Source organism: Sprattus sprattus (genome assembly GCF_963457725.1).
Source record: "Sprattus sprattus genome assembly, chromosome: 1".
Taxonomy (NCBI): domain Eukaryota; kingdom Metazoa; phylum Chordata; class Actinopteri; order Clupeiformes; family Clupeidae; genus Sprattus; species Sprattus sprattus.
Genome location: NC_137920.1, coordinates 30,506,296 through 30,522,677, shown reverse-complemented (window position 1 = coordinate 30,522,677; position 16,382 = coordinate 30,506,296). Strand labels below are relative to the sequence as shown.

Below are 16,382 nucleotides of genomic sequence, written 5' to 3'. Positions count from 1 at the left end.
TCAGACATGTTTAAACATGATGGCACAGCCCGCAAAAGTCAAGGTGTGTTTTTCTCAAAGCTGCTTTTCTGATCTCTTTTAGGATGCCGTCTCTGTTTATCCTCACATTTTCTGCGGCCAAATCTGCCAGGTGGTCGATCTTCTTTTTGTCTCTGTAGGCCATCTGGAATGTGGCGTATTCCTTCCACTCCTTTTTGATGGTGGACTCATCTGTGGGATTGACATGGGGAAAGGTAAGGTAGGAGTTGCAAAAAAAAGCGTGACAACGGCAAAAAGAAGATGAGAGGAAAAAGGGTATGAATATAAAGTAGTGACGAGAAAGAGAGAAAAACAGGATCAAACGTGGGGAGGAGGAGCAGGAGGGATCGGAAAAGAAAACTAGGAGAGATAAAGGGCCGTTTGTAGTCACTCACTCTTGCAATTATCCATGTTGAAGAGGGGGATGTGGATTACAGTTGGTTTGCCCTCCTCCTCAAAGACATAGAATGATTTGGGCCGGTCAGAGTCCAAATTCTCAACGTCTATGTTGGGAAAAGGCCTTTTGATGGTGGCTGCGTAATCCCGGGCTTCTATTAATGTCTGAATAAACATGTACGTATAAGCTATATAAGTTATATAAAACCATTAAAGCTAACACTGAACATAAACATGTACATATCAGCAGCATTATGACTGAACTCAGAACACAAATGATGAGGGGGAGAGTAGCAACTTATTCAGTACAGTGTAGTGGTATTTTGCCAGTACTGCTCATGCAAGCGAGTATTGTAAATAATTAATTCACATTTATAAGAGTTAGACTATGTTAGTTAACACCGTAAACATACATTGGGCGTATAAGTAGGCCAATAGGTTAGACTAGAGCATTGAGAAGTTCGTAAGTCTTTAATTTATTTAATTTACTTAATATTCTTCGTAGTACCTGACACATCAGAGAATCACATTACAGTATTGTGATCTATCAAATTATGATTAAATACATTTTTGTGTGCGGCACAACCCTTCAGCTGTTGTATAGATGCAACTGATTTGTTTGCTGCGCTTTTCCTAAGATGCGTGCAATGGGACCACATGTGAAAGGGTGCAAGATTATTTCTTTGTACCTCGAAGGGAGCGCCCTCACTGAAGTCAAAAGACACGAAGACATCGACGTCCCTCGCCCCCCTCAGCATGGATGGATACGGAGAGTTAAGGAAGAGTCCTGCATCTATCAGGTGTATTGTGTCCTTCGCACACATGTCCTTCGGGACCTTGGGGTCTGCACATAGCCATTGACCAGAATACAGCAAGGACACATATGGGTGGTAAAGATACATATGATGATCTCTTTTGAAAACTTTTCTCTGAAATATATCAGCGCAAGAAGACTGTTACCATGAATGTCGTGGAGAAAATTGGCCACGTTTCCAAATTGCCATCCACGGAATAATGGCAAGATGTGTTTAACCAGCCACCACACTGAAAGGAGTACAGCGAGAACAGTATTGGTAAACCGAATTTTCATATTATCGTAATTCTTAGTTATTAAAAATGTAATGCAAACATGTCACACCCAAAGCAATCCTTCAATATCACAAAGGAGTTGTCTACTTTGGTTCCCCCAGTCTTAGTCAGTATACTTGATGAAAAAGGTCTTTATGTTTATATAACTGTGTTTGATTTAACATTTAAACAGCAACTCTTACCATCAGTCAGTGTATTATCTAATGCGTTCAAATCCTGGCCCCACTCCTCTGATGATTCTAGAAGTTCTTCAAAGATCCTCTCCATACTCAGTCTTCTCTCCTGATCCGACATGTTTGTCCAAAACTCATATTCCAACCCAAGGAGTGTGGGGCTGAATATTCCATAGTCCTCTAGATGGCAGTAGAGTTGTTTATAAGTCCCTCATATATGATCACTACACCAGCATACAGATTAAGATAACTAAAAATATCTATGATGGCTGAAATCATGTGTTTCATTCAGACATTTCATCTACATTTCACAAAAGAATCAGACTCGCAATGCACATTAATATACGGCTGATAAAAAGTAGAAAAAATGTTGCATGCTTCAGAGGAGAAAATTGCTTTTAGTTTGTTTAGATTCCCAGGAATCTTTTCTTTTTCTTGCTGTCTTAACCATCACTCCTTTCCTGAATCTTAATGGGCAGGGTTAGTCACAATGAATGACTTTCAGATAGTGAGTTTTTCAGTTGAACAGACCATTCTATCTTTTCTTATTTTTAAGCTAAAAAATCAACTAATCATTCAATACTGTTTCAGTTTCTGCCTTTTAAGGAACCATTTTGATCAAGGGCAGAATTAAGGAAACGAAACCATGTGAAAACACACTTCTGTGACTAGGAGGAAGATTGGTAGGGTCCCTGGTCTTGTGTTTTCATGTTCTGTCAAATCAGAAAACTGATTTTTTTCTTACTTTGTGTTTACTGTATAGGATTTGGGTTCATTGTAAGTGGTTCTTCATAAATAAATACATTCAATTAAATCAAAGTAAAAGGGCACATTTCACTTTTTAAAAGTGAACACCTGTGTGAAGAATGGTTGACTGTGTGAATGTATGAAATCCTGTTGTCTTACCCCCGAGAAGAGATTTCAAAATGGCTAACGCTTCGCGGCCGCGCTCCATGTCATCACCAGATTCCACTAACTCAACCAGTGTCATCATAATCTGAATCACACCTTTGAGTTTAAAGAAAACAACCAAAAATCATCCAGAGTGTTAAGTACGTCAAACATCAGGACCTTTACGGCAGTATTTGAACATGGACTAAAAGTCAAAATACGTTTTGAGGCCAGCGGAATGGATTATTGTTACAATATCTATACTTCTGATCTCTATACTGATGATCCATATGTTGTTGCTCTAATGCCATATTCGCACATATCTCATTCACAAAGCTCTTTACCTGAGGTTGGCGTTGGCGTTGAGTTATCTTGCAACCCTGTCAGACAAATGAAAATAGTAAGATGGCAAGCTGGGGGAGGGAGGGGGAGGGGGGTGTGAGAGACAGCGACAGATGAGACAATACAAGCTGAGTAGCACAGTGGAGAGAATCATACGCACAAGCCCAGAGTGAACGGATCCAGCCCAAGATGTATGTCTTGATATAGTGCTTGGTTTGGTTCTCATCTCCAACAATACCTCCACAAATACCTGCAAAAACACACCCACTGCACCATAAGACAACACAAAGATGTGTGTATGTGTGTGTGTGTCCTTGTGTCCGTGTGTCCGTGTGTCCGTGTGTCCGTGTGTCCGTGTGTCCGTGTGTCCGTGTGTCCGTGTGTCCGTGTGTCCGTGTGTCCGTGTGTCCGTGTGTCCGTGTGTCCGTGTGTCCGTGTGTCTGTGTGTGTGTCCGTGCGTTAAATTGGTGAATTAAGTATGTGCAAAAAAAAAAACCTTGCAATTGAACCATGTCCATTGGCTTCATCTCTGGGCAATGTTTCACATGTCCTCCCTCAAAATGCCTGTTCAGCAGGGAAGTCTTGACAAAAGCCCCAGGTCCTGTGAATCCAACCTCGTGAGGGCTCATTTCAAACCACATCTCTGCAGGGGTAACATTGTTGAGATTACTGTGTCCACAAAGTTTCCCTTTCAAAAGCTTTCAGTTTCCTCTCTCTTTTTCAACATTGATATGAAATTTGATAACCATAAGACATAATTAAGTCATTTAGTAGACACTTTTATCCAAAGCAACCTACAAAGGAGAGAACAATCAAGCTACATCAAGGTGTGTTCATACTTTTAATGTTAGCATTTGTTTCGGTTGCTAATATAATGCACTTTTGTCCATGGGGATAACAGCTCCAGAAAATGCTTGAGGAGTGCTGATCTAAAACATGTGATTTGAATGTTACTCACTGAATGTTCCATGTAATTAAAATGTAGGTACTCAAGTTACTGTTTTAAATGGCAGAAAGTATAAATTGCAGATCTGAATATTACAATTCTGGGGAAAATAACCACTCCTCAGAGGGCTAATGTCTTGGACAATTCACACACAAAAAAATCTTCTCACCTTTTGCTTCCTTCTTGTGAAACAATGTTCTCTCTATAGCACTGTAGAGTGGGTATGGATTGGCACCATCTATTTTTCTCTTGCCCTCATCTGACAGGGTCCTAGTCTCCAGCTGATGAATCATAAACAAACACGGTTGGATTATATCACTAATATATCAGTCTGTCATTTGTTTGCTTTGCTGGTCACACAGTGTGATTGGCTGACTCTGAGCTAAATGTTGTCCTTTTCAACACATCTATCTATGAGACATATTGTATCTATATAGTGAAGATACTCACTGGAACGCCTTTCAAGGCGCAAATCAGCACGCCCCAGGGGTCCGAGAGGGACAGATCCCCTTCTTCGTGTCTCTCCCTGAGCCACTGCACACCTTGCGAAAACGTCACGCCCTTCCCCTCGGACATGCTCTGTAGAACCTTGCTGGTTGCCTTGGTCACGTTTTTCGACCAATGGGCGTCCTCGTACAGCGAGGTCATGGCCCTGTGTGGCATCAAACAGATGCCGAACAAGAATCAGCAGATATGAACGTCAAACGACAGTTGGGGGCAAAATGTGCAAAATAAAAGATAGTGAAAGAGTGCAGTAAGGACGACATACTACTGGTTACTAAGCGACCAAGCGCTACTAACCAAATGGATCCAGACACCCCAGCCATGTAAAGAAAGCAGTCCAGAAGATTGTCCTGCCCCAGCTGCCGTAGGACGCCCAGAATGGCAGTGTGCGCCCTCTGCCCCCCACCAGAGGCCAACAGTGCCACACGTGGAAGTTCATTCTGAGAAAAAATGTAATTTGGTTTCATCCACAGATGTGTCTATTCATTCATTCATTCATTCATCCACTAAGTGAGTCAAACAAGTTATTTGCACAATGGTAAAGCTAGTATCACAATCCTTTTGAAAGACATCGTAAATGTGCTTTAACACACAAAGCAACACATTTGTGTTTGTTTGTTTTTCATGAACTTTCTTGAACACTTACAACAAACTTACATCACTTATTTTCAAAGGCTTCTGTTTGACCTGCTGTCACCTCTCCAATAAATAAATTAATAACTGAATATATGTAAAGAATGAAGACAGGATGGATGGATTAGTGCCACTCACATGCTTGTAGACTATGTCATGACTGCACAGACAGTTGGCTACTATTTGAAGCCTCTTCTGAATGTAGCTCTTCTCCTCATCACAGAGTTCATGTCTTGAAAGAGGGTGGCACAATTCAGATTTAGAGCTCAATCTTGTCACATCAACACTAATCAGTAGCATAGGATGGAGGACCGTAAAGCTGATTCCTGGTTAAAGATACTCTTTGAAAATTTCAACAAAATGATTTTCTAGCAATCATAGGAAGAGACATGAAATATGATAGAAGTATAACTTAAAATTAAGAAAGGTGTGTGTGTACAGAATATATATATACGTTATATATTTTACACATTTATATACAACGCATGCATATATCTCACACTTTCTAAGAACTTAAAAGCCTGCAATTCCCCACTTTAACACAGATAAGGCAAACCCGGAAATCTCACCTGACCACCACGTCCATGTCAGAAGAACAGCCAGAGGGAGAATAATATGTCAAAGAGGAAAATAAAAGGTAAAAAAGGAACTTTGTTCCACCAGAGTAGCTGAAAGCCTTCAAAGAGTACTTGAACCTGGAAGTGAAAACAAAATCATTTAAATACTGGCATCTCCCAACGAAAGCAGAACAAGAGGATCTGAAAGCCAGACCAGAATGTAGAGGTACTCACTTCTTAGTTTAGTTGTTGTGGACATTCCCACAATGCACTTAGCTCTGATTACCCCTCCTTTGTTTTATGCCCTTTGACCTTTCTCCCCATATCAAGAGATAATCAGTTCATCCTCAATCAGTTTAAAATGAACTAAAGGTCTATACTAGCAACCACTGCTACTACTACTACTATTACTTCTACTACTACCATCACTTCATCTACGACATCTTCTATTACTATTCCTTTTATTATTATTTGTAGATGAAAGTGCGGTTCAGAGCATAGCCAAAGAGATTAGAGATATGGCACTTACATATCACAGCCACTTGATGGTGCTGGCACCAGTAGAGGAGAGATGAGAGCTTTAATGATGTTAAACTGATAACCAAAGTTGTGCAGGATGCAAAACGACGGGCGATTTATAGTCTGAATGTGGAAGACATATTCCCTCCCACCATGTCTGAAGCAAGTTGGTTGGCTATATGTGTTTGATCAAGGATCAGCTTCATCCAATGTCGTTGTTGTTCTTTTTCAAGACGAACTGCTGGTATATATGTAGTTACAACGATTTGATAATCACAAGTTTAGACCAAATTACATTTAGAAAAAGAAAGACAGCCAAATTGAGGTCAACAACCATAAGCAATGACAATAGTATTGAAAGAAATGGTTACCCATTGTTAAATATAAAAGCCAATTAAATCACATTCACATAAACACATTGTATGCAAAGATCCTGTAAACAAACCCAAATTGAATGAATAAAGGGATGAGTAGGGGAGAGATAGATGAGAAGAGAGGAGAGACAGAGAGGAAGGAGTCAGCAGATAGAGCTTGAGGCCTGTTTACACTGCCAAGAATCACTATGAAATAAACTGTAAATACTGTAGTGGCACAGGAGAGCTGTCTGATCTTGATGTGGAGTTGTGACAGAGCGCATTGCGTCACGTAAACAGTGGTTTCCAGCCAGATCATGGTCACTGATTATAAGATACGTTCTTATGGACAGAAATAATGAACGATCGATTATGTGATGATGAAGATGATGATGATGTTGGGTTTGCTTATATGTGATTTTGTGGGTGATTAACACGATATGGGGGTTTCTGTTTGCACTGATCGGTTTGGCCAATATGTGTTTAGCGTTGTACTTACCTGTTGCTTGTGTCTTCCGGGAACGTGGGAGTAAACTGGGATGCAGGGCTTGGAACGATTTTCTGTGTTCGTTTCGCGCTCCGCTAGGGAAGCGCTCATTGGAGCAGGGGTGTTCATAGTGTTTTTTAAATAATTGTTTAATAAAGTGTTTACGGGCATTGTTAATAATACAACATGCGTGTATGTATGTAGTGTGGTGTGCTAGTATGTATATAAGGTGGAAATACTGCGAAACCGTTAATTGATTAACGCACGATCAATGGTAACGGCCAGTGGGTGCCGCACAACTCAGTTGGGGAGAGGTCGCTGACGTAAGCAGACATAAGGTGATTGAAGTGAGAATCCAGGTCTATAGGTAGCACGGGCATTGTCCCAGTGTATGTTTTCTTTTTGATTCAGTGTTTTTTTTTGTTTTGTTTGTTTGTTTGTTTTGTCTATGTGTAAACCTGCTGTTTTGCATTCGTCCATTCTTGAAGTCTGACCAAAATCAACTGCTCTGGCTGCACCAGGGGCACCGATAGGATTCATAGTGACCCCGATCCGTCACCCCCACTCTCCCTACGTCAAGCGACAATCATCAGTTAATAACTCTGCACAGCTGATTAGGTTAGCATCCCCCCCAGTTCGAAAATCCCATCTGCACAGCTGTTGGGCACACTCCTTTACAGGAGTGTAAGAAAGTGAGCTCTCACACGGAGCAACAGCAGAGTGCCTGCTGCTTCAGAGAAGCGCTCACGGAGGAGGATTACTTATCACGCTGATCTCAATTTGTCATTTCACCTTTCTATCTGCCTCTCTGTTTCTTTTATCACTCCTCAGCATAAAGGGAATGGTGCTTTTGAGCTCCCTCCGCCATGGACGAGCTGAGCTTTAGAAAAGGAGACACACTCAAGGTGAATTCATGAGTGTGACACACACACACACACACACACACACACACACACACAAACCCAGCTGAGGACTTCTCTCTACTTCCTCATCTTCCCTGTGTAGTTATTGTTGGCAGTGTGAATGTAAAGTCTTAAAATGGCTGGTTATGTAACCCTCTATCCATTCCTATATGCATTTGCTACAACCTCACCCAACGGTACTCATAAGACAAACACCCTGTTGCCCAACTAACCCTTCGACTGGTCACGATTGTGTAGCTCTGTGGTCTGGGTTGGCACATTCCACAGCACAGCACCTACTATATCGCTGAAAGACAAACAACTTGCATGGTGTAGTACTCTGATATCAACTCAATATCAATACCACCAAAATGCCTCAGAATCACAGTAGACTTCTTAGCTAAACCGCCTGCCGCAAAATCAAGAATAAAGGTGAGGTGTTTTGGCCTTATCCACTTTTATACAAATGTATCTTCTGTAAATACAATTTTGATGACTAAAATGCGGCCTTGGTCAACCGATATCAGAGATTTGGGGTTTTGGTTCAATGGGTTTCTCTGTCTGCACACAACAGTAAGTAAGGGGTTATCTTGGCCACTTGTTTCAACATTTCATTTGTTATTTACCATTCACACAGTTAACACACAGTGCGTATTGTAATATGAAATATTATGAACTTTTGTACACACCTGGAACACTCTTGGTCCTCTACCGCAGCTGCAAAGCTGATTAAACCATTGTTTACTTCACATTAAGATGGGGTGTATGTTGCAACAGGGTTTAATTAGTGGGCAATACTTCCTCTTTCAATGAAATGGCTACTGGATAAACTGTAGCATGTCTCACAGAACACACAGACATGCTATACTTTATTTGATTCAACATTACCAGTCAAGTTTATTCAGGAATAACCTTTTCTTAACAGAGCAGTATATTTAAGCAGTTTAACATTTCATCATGGGACAGAACTTTACAAGCTACTTGGCCTTGTTAATTTGGTGTCGTCCATTTAGTATTTACAAAATGTTGTACTGTATGAAAGAACAGATCAAAGGGCTCATGATATTTTAAACATTTTGACTTCTGTCACACACACACACACACACACGAAGGAATTACAGTATATCCTGTACAAGAATATGAGGAACATGACAAGGCAGCCACTGTGACCCCCAAGCGTGGTCACCATAATCTCCCCAATTGGTGATCTTATCATGGTGATAAACTAAGGCCACACCCTGGCACTGCTCTGACACCTGGGGTCAGCAAGTCTACTGAGGTGGAAGCAGCAGCCACCAATTCTAGTGTGGGATTAGGGGAAGACCACTGAGAACCAGCTCAGTCAAAGGGTCAGAGAAACTTGAAATTAGAAGCCTAATTAATTTACTCTAAGAGCCCAGGAGGTATCTTAAAATAGTATGTTCCACATGTTTTATTACTGGAGTATGTTTCACATGTTCTATTACTGGAGTATGTTTCACATGATTCATAACTGGAGTATGTTTCATTACTGGAGTATGTTTCATGACTGGAGTATGTTCCACATGTTTCATGACTGGAGTATGTTCCACATGTTTCATGACTGGAGTATGTTTCATGACTGGAGTATGTTTCATTACTGGAGTATGTTTCATGACTGGAGTATGTTTCATGACTGGAGTATGTTTCATTACTGGAGTATGTTTCATTACTGGAGTATGTTTCATGACTGGAGTATGTTTCATTACTGGAGTATGTTCCACATGTTTCATCACTGTTTCATCACTGTTCATTTACTGGGAAAAAAGACTTGATTTTTTCATTAACTACACACCCACACCCTACACACACACACACACACACACACACACACACACACAAATACACACACGAACAATGAGTGAAAAAGAAATACACAATTTGCATGTACAACATGCCCCCTTGTGGCAGCCTTTCAGTGAAACATTGTTTGTCCCTGTGTCTCTTAAATGCACAGTGTCGGGTTTTAAGTGCCATCTATTAGTAGAAATGCATTATAGTATTGATAATTATGTTTCCATTAGTGTATAATTACCTGTTACTATGACTCCTCGTGCTTTTGTTTGCTTAGAATGAGCTCTTCATAACTACAAAGGGAGCGGGTCCTCTTGTTGTCCAATTAATCTGCCATGTTAAACCACCATGTTTATACAGAAGCCCAGAAGGGACAAACACACAGACTGGCTTGAGAGAGGGCCATTCACCACAGATTTACATTAGTTCTGTGTTTGGAATCGTAATAAATACTGACTGACTTCAGCAGAAAATATTCTCCTAACTGAAGTGAATTGTTTTTCTCTTAATGCTCTCAATTATAACCAAAAGATTAATCACAGTAGACATAAGCCCATACATTTGACCCCAGCTATTTAAACCTCCAAAACATTATTATAATAAAAATGTTTTACCCAAGTTTATGTGTCAGGTACATCAGGTTTGTTTGTTGACTACATGAAAAGCCCTTTAAATAAAACAATACCCCCATCCAACCCCCTTATACAGCCAGAATACATGTTACGCGACTATGAAGAAATATGCAGATCACAATAAAATCTCACTGAGTGACCTACATTTAGAAAGAGATATCCTTCTGGGCCCTGTTCGTAGAACTGAAGCTAAGATAATTAATTTAGCTCGCGACTGTCAGGACTTTGGGCAGCGATTGCCATAAGTTGGCACTTTGGCGGCATCTGGTGGCCAAAAGGACTTCGTGATTTCTGTGTTTGTTATATGTCCACATGTGCTTCTGTTGTGATTGTGTGTCCACATGTGCTTTTGTTGTGATTGTGTGCCCTCACCTGTAACCCATTGTGTGCCCTCACCTGTTTCCAATTGTGTGCCCTCGCCGGTTTCCCTCTGTGTGTCCTCACCTGTCATGTATCGCCACTTTCCTTGATTAGCCAGGAGTTAAATACCTGGCTAGTTTCCCTGCTCTGTCTCTGGTCGTTGGATTGTTTTTTTGTCCCCATGTGTTTTTGGTCGTGCTCTCAAGCGCGTAGTCCTGCTGCAGCTCTCAAGCTGCTTCTTGTCTTTGTGACATTGTCTACATTTAGTATATTATTTAGTTGATGCTTTTTGCCCTTTTTGCTGTTCTTTTGTGTTTTGGGAGTTTCTCCTGTGGAAGTATCTTTTGTGTTTTTGAAAATAAAAATAAACTAAACTCCAAACGACATCCTGCAACCGGGTCCTCTCAATAGCTCACCTGGCTAAGACGCTGGTTCACAAACCCAGCTACTCGGGTTCAATCCCCGAGAAGAGCCCTGACAGCGACATGAGATAATATAGCTCGCTAAATGAGAACAGGCCAAGCCGGTCTGGCGATATGCTCTAAGATACTTAAGTTGTCCCAGGCTAAACTCGTCAGATAAATTGCGCGTGCACGTCCTGCTTCAAAAGGCAGGAAGGGTCGATCACCAGAACCATGATTTTTTAGACTATTTTAACGGTAAAATAGTCTAAACTCAAAGGAAAAAGACTTGTTTTTTTCTCCATTAAGGCAGGGTATGACCATGAACGCGTTATGAAGAATTCAAGACCATATTCATGTCAAAATTCCACACTGCCGCGGCTGCGACAGCAATATAAGAAACTGTCTATAGGCTGACTTTGGTGCAGCAGTTAGAGCTCATGGATTGCATGCAACAGATTGCTGGTTCGACCCCCTTCGTCTCCGTATTAATTGTAGTTTTACATCTCCTTGTAAATCGCTTTGAATAAAACCGTCTGCGAAATGACTAAATGTAAATGTATTAATAAGAAATTCAATAAATTAAAGCAATGAAAATATATTGTGTGTATTTCTCCTTATCATGCATCCACCTTTTCTACAAAAATGATATGCTGTGAAGTAGACTGAGGTAGACTTTATTCACTACTGCACAAAAACTAGACACGTTTGCAAAACTATATGTTTGCAATGATGTAAGTTGCATTTATTGATGACGTATGGTTAATAACATCGTGATTGTAGAAGGGACATAAAATCAAGATCTTAAACAACTTTCACCAATATCTCCGTAAGGGAGATGGGTAACTGTCAATATAACACTGTATAACACTGTCATATAATTATGAGTACTTTGTTCTCCGCATCGCCGTCATTACAAAAAGGTAGGCTACCACTCTCAAAAAAGAGAAAATGTATCTTGGTGGATCGCAAAGAACTCTCTCCCTACGCTAATCAAACTATCTATATGACTCCTTTTAGTCCTTGGTCAATGGGATCCCTCCTTTTGCCAGGGGTGTGGCAAGTTTAGCCAGCTAAACTTAGTATAGCCTGCCCTGGAGCAGGTTGGTGCTAAGTTATATGTCACTATGGTAATTTATCAGAAGTTGCTTCGCCGAACTCGATAAAGGGGCTTTCTCTTTTTTTAGCGTGGAATCTAGCTCGCTAAACCGAGCGTCGCCGAACAGTACCCTGGTGTTTTATGGCTTCATATTATTTCTAAGTACATATTGTTGTTATCTATAACATTTGTACAGGACATTGAAAACATATCATCATGTTCATGTTGTGTTTACCCAGTTGTACCCATTAAATTAGGAAAAGTCATTAAATATGAAGCAAAACAAATTATGTCAATCATTTATTAAGAGACGTCAATCATTGAATGGGGTTTAATTGACCCCAAACATAATAGGAGGGTTAAGGCACTGACGATGAGTTCAGATGGCTGATGCTGTCGGTCTCCTCAGTTGATGCTCATGCTGTTGATCCTGCCCGCTCCCACATAATGGATGTGGTTGAACTTAAAAACCCCGAAGCGATTGGGGAAGGTAACATGCTTGCCATTAGGAAGCTCAATTTCAAACTCGGTGTCGGTGAAGGTGAAGCCGACCTTGAACATGAATAAAAAAGTGGAAAGGTTTTAAACACGATAATATATTATTATATTTTGGCTATTATTCAGATTAATTTATGTAACCTGTTCAGCATAGCAAGAGGTATACATTAGTATCTAAATATATTACTATGTTTTCACTATTCTTGTTCTTGTTATTATCTCTGGTTTTGAAATCTCTTTAACTAAATATTCTAATCCTGTCTGAGGCAATCTGAAACATAAACAGCTTCATATGCAATTTGGGATACATTTTTCAGACTTAAGGGCCTGATCTGGGGAGAAACATCATAACTGGACGGAGCTCAACTACATTTTTTACGAATTTGTGATACAAGCAGATCGGCACAAACATTACATTTGCAGACGCTCGGAAGGCCACTTGGCAGCCAACACCCAAAAAACAAGGGAACTCAACAGACACAAACATTTTGAAGATCTCCACATTCCTAGTGTGGTAAGGCAACAGTTGGCATGGCAACAGTTCTGCGACTGATGACTAGGCTTTGCAGAGTCATCAACACAGCCCAGAAGATTACTGACACACATCTGCCTGCTCTGAAAGACCTCTACAGCTCCCATTGCCTGCGGAAAGCATTCTGCATTTTGAAAGACCAATATCACCCCGTCACTTGTTTGTCCTTCTGCCCTCAGGAAAATACATTTTGTCCCGTGTACTGTAATGATTACTCTGTATTCCTATGGGATATATAAGGTATGCATACGTGCATTTATTTGTATGTACAGTTTTATATTTTTCTCAGGCATTCTTTCATACTCCATTTATAAGAGCTTTGCTCTTATAGTGCACCCGAATTTCATTGTATACACCAGTACAATGACAATACATACATTCTATATTCTAATCTAGAAGGATCTAACACAAATAACTAGGAACAAATGTACAGGATGAAGAAATCTATCTGAGGCAAGCACTTGTCCACACTTGTACCAGTATAAGCAGAAGGATATGTGATGTTCACATAATATTGAGTGTCTTAATCATACCATAGGTGCTGGAAAAGATGTAACTTCTTATAGGCTCTCAGGCACCTTTTATCTGAAAGCTGGAAATAATATAGTCTGACCATATGATATTTGTACCTTATTCCACAGACCGAAAATATGTATGGGAAAGTAATTTAGCGATCACCTAGCCTCCTTATGGGTACGCCTATCACTTTAAGTACGCTCCTGGGGTAGAGTGAAGCAGGTGAACGCACAAAAGGGGGAGGTTGGTTTTTCTCAGGGTGGTGTGTTGAATGGAGAAGTGGTGGCAAGCTAAGTTTAAACTTAAGTAGCCTACGACTTAGACAGTTTTTTTATAACGATATTTTATTTATATGTATTATTTGTATTGAAATACATTCCACCTGCTGCATTATCTGGATCGATCCACAAAGCAAGATAAAGGACTAAAGGAATACGGAGGACCTAATTCATTCATTTTCGGTGAGAAAAGCGGTATTTTGTTCCTGCTTTATTACACTTCAATGCATTGCTGTTTTTGATTTTGAAGAGGAATGTTTTCCTTCTTGGGACAACGTTTACACACGGTATTTTGGATTTATTCTAAAGGCAATCGAGGAAGCAGGCCGACACCGCGTCCTGGCGAGACTCTGGTTCACGTTTGGAGTTGATGACGAATAGGGATAATTTTTTGTTATAAATAATCACACACGGAATAACGAACGAACGAACAAATACTGTACATGTTCTGTATTATTTCTGTGTTAACGTGTCTGTTGTGTTTATTTAGCCTATTGGCGTTTAATACAGCTCTCCTGATAAAAATGATACATCAAAATGTGACGACATTCTGTTTGATTAAAATATATTGTGTTGTCATTTGTAGAGGATGGAGAAGTTCACCCGAAGGGTACAACGTTTAAATAAACATAGTCTATAATAAAAAATAAAACTAAATAACTGTGTGCTACATTAGAACTTCTCCAAACTCGATACTCGATGTTTCTGGACAGCGGCGGGGGGGGGGGGGGGGGGGGGCTTTTTAGGTTGCTGTCATGAGTCATGAGTTTGAGTACGCTTAACTATGCCCCTCACCTTGAATTCCAGATGGGGATGGAAAACGTAAGCGAAATGCAGGACCTCCTCAACCCCCCAGACGCCATCTTTACTGGAGTTGAGCACAAGGGTCTGAGTATCCTTTTGATCATTGAACCGCGGATTGAAATGCAGAGCAATGTTCTTCTCGTCGTTGCCGATGTTGATGGAGAACCTGGAACTAAGGTGAGACAGAGAGAGGGTGATGGAAATAGAGACTTGTATGTGGGTAGAAGTTTATCATAACACGTGTTAGATCTTTGTTTAATTATATGCTTTAAGTGTATTCCACAGCTTTTCGGCAGAATCACGGAGTGTAGCTTTAAGGAACATCTTAAGGAACTTCCCTTATTCAAGATGGGCCACTGTGATTGAAGAGGACACTTGGAGTACCATGTGTTTTAGTAACCTTTGTAGTAAGCTTACCCATCCTCTGCTGGGGCCTTGCCAGTGACCACCAGCTTCTGCTGAGTCTTGAAGGTCCAGTTCTTCACAATCAGCATCTTTGTGAGTTTTAAAAGCCTTGAAAATACATTTGAGGCAGTATATTACAATATATGAATGTAAAAATGTAAAATGAATGTAAAAATGTCAGTGGATATGTGCTTCTGTGATGTAGGTACTGCCAATTAGAAGGGGTAACTGGAGAAGAGCAGAAGTGAGTAGGTGTGTGGAGACGCAGGCTTGTAACTGTCTGGGATATTTCAGTTGAGTTTTAGAAATGATAAGGATACAGTAAAGCTAAAGTGGTATGCAATTGAAAAAGCATTATTAAGGATGCTCTTTTGAACTGTTTCTTCTGTGAACACATCGATAAACAGGATTCAGAACGACAGCTTGGAGCGAAATTTCACCTTCCATACATATGGATGTGCTGCGGTGTGTGGTACTGTAGCCTCTTTTCATACATTAACATTTAGATACCGGGACAGCTAACACACTAAAAAAATGTTTGGAACTGTATCGCTCCTGCCTTTATCTCACCCTACTATTGAATAGTATTGAATAAGTATTTTTTTCATGGTGAGAGAGGAAAAACAAGTAAAAAATCTCATCACAACAAGCCTAAGAAACAGCTCATCCATTCAATGTTATCTAGCACTTTTTTTTAAACCCATCTCTAACTTGACTTCTTTTTTTCCCCTAGTATTCTCTATATTTCTAAACAGATATCTTTGATAACTAACTGAAAATGAGATGGCATTTCGTCCCTTTCTGATGCTCATGGTTAAATATTCATCACCACTGCACTCTGATCTACAGTAATTTGTTTTGTTTGACTTTGCCATTACATTTAGAACACGATTAATTGTACATACCTTTACTCTCGTACATGAGGATGTTCCAGTCTGAACTGACTGTGTTTCCCCACAGTCTTTTATAGGATATGAGGAGACACAAGAGGAGGGATCAAGCTTCTGATGACCACTATATCACCGAATGAGAGGGGTTCACTGATTTTATCTAATCAGAATCGTCATGAACATTAGTAAGGTGGTTTATAGATTCAGGTCGAATCTATTACCACGCACTTGTGCACTTCAAATACTAACTTTCAGTGCCTAGGGCGTTCACACCATTGACTTATTCATACCCGTCAGTTATTTTCAAATCTTTACTGAGGAAGCACTGTAAAACTGAGCAGATAT

The 16,382-nt window shown here is 40.2% G+C and overlaps 2 protein-coding genes across 2 annotated transcripts in view; both read right to left on the bottom strand.

Annotated features, from left to right (window-relative positions):
- The window catches only part of LOC308369038 (cytosolic phospholipase A2 gamma-like), a gene marked incomplete at both ends in the record, with an annotated part of 6,386 nt that extends 808 nt beyond the window's left edge, over window positions 1–5,578 (bottom strand). The window contains 12 exons of the mRNA XM_080843372.1: window positions 107–210; window positions 414–579; window positions 1,104–1,258; window positions 1,686–1,856; window positions 2,583–2,684; window positions 3,070–3,159; window positions 3,406–3,552; window positions 4,025–4,136; window positions 4,306–4,507; window positions 4,657–4,799; window positions 5,131–5,224; window positions 5,562–5,578. Coding sequence (XP_080699498.1) covers window positions 107–210; window positions 414–579; window positions 1,104–1,258; window positions 1,686–1,856; window positions 2,583–2,684; window positions 3,070–3,159; window positions 3,406–3,552; window positions 4,025–4,136; window positions 4,306–4,507; window positions 4,657–4,799; window positions 5,131–5,224; window positions 5,562–5,578 — 1,503 coding nt within the window. The remainder of the gene's footprint in view (window positions 1–106; window positions 211–413; window positions 580–1,103; window positions 1,259–1,685; window positions 1,857–2,582; window positions 2,685–3,069; window positions 3,160–3,405; window positions 3,553–4,024; window positions 4,137–4,305; window positions 4,508–4,656; window positions 4,800–5,130; window positions 5,225–5,561) is intronic.
- Window positions 5,579–12,519: 6,941 nt separating this feature from the next.
- On the bottom strand, window positions 12,520–15,236 carry LOC308369027 (beta-galactoside-binding lectin-like; the record flags this gene model as incomplete). Its single annotated transcript, XM_080843360.1, has 3 exons — window positions 12,520–12,666; window positions 14,734–14,914; window positions 15,160–15,236. The coding sequence occupies 3 exons, from the start codon at window positions 15,234–15,236 to the stop codon at window positions 12,520–12,522; spliced, it is 405 nt and encodes a 134-aa protein (XP_080699486.1).
- Between the last annotated feature and the right edge of the window lie 1,146 nt (window positions 15,237–16,382).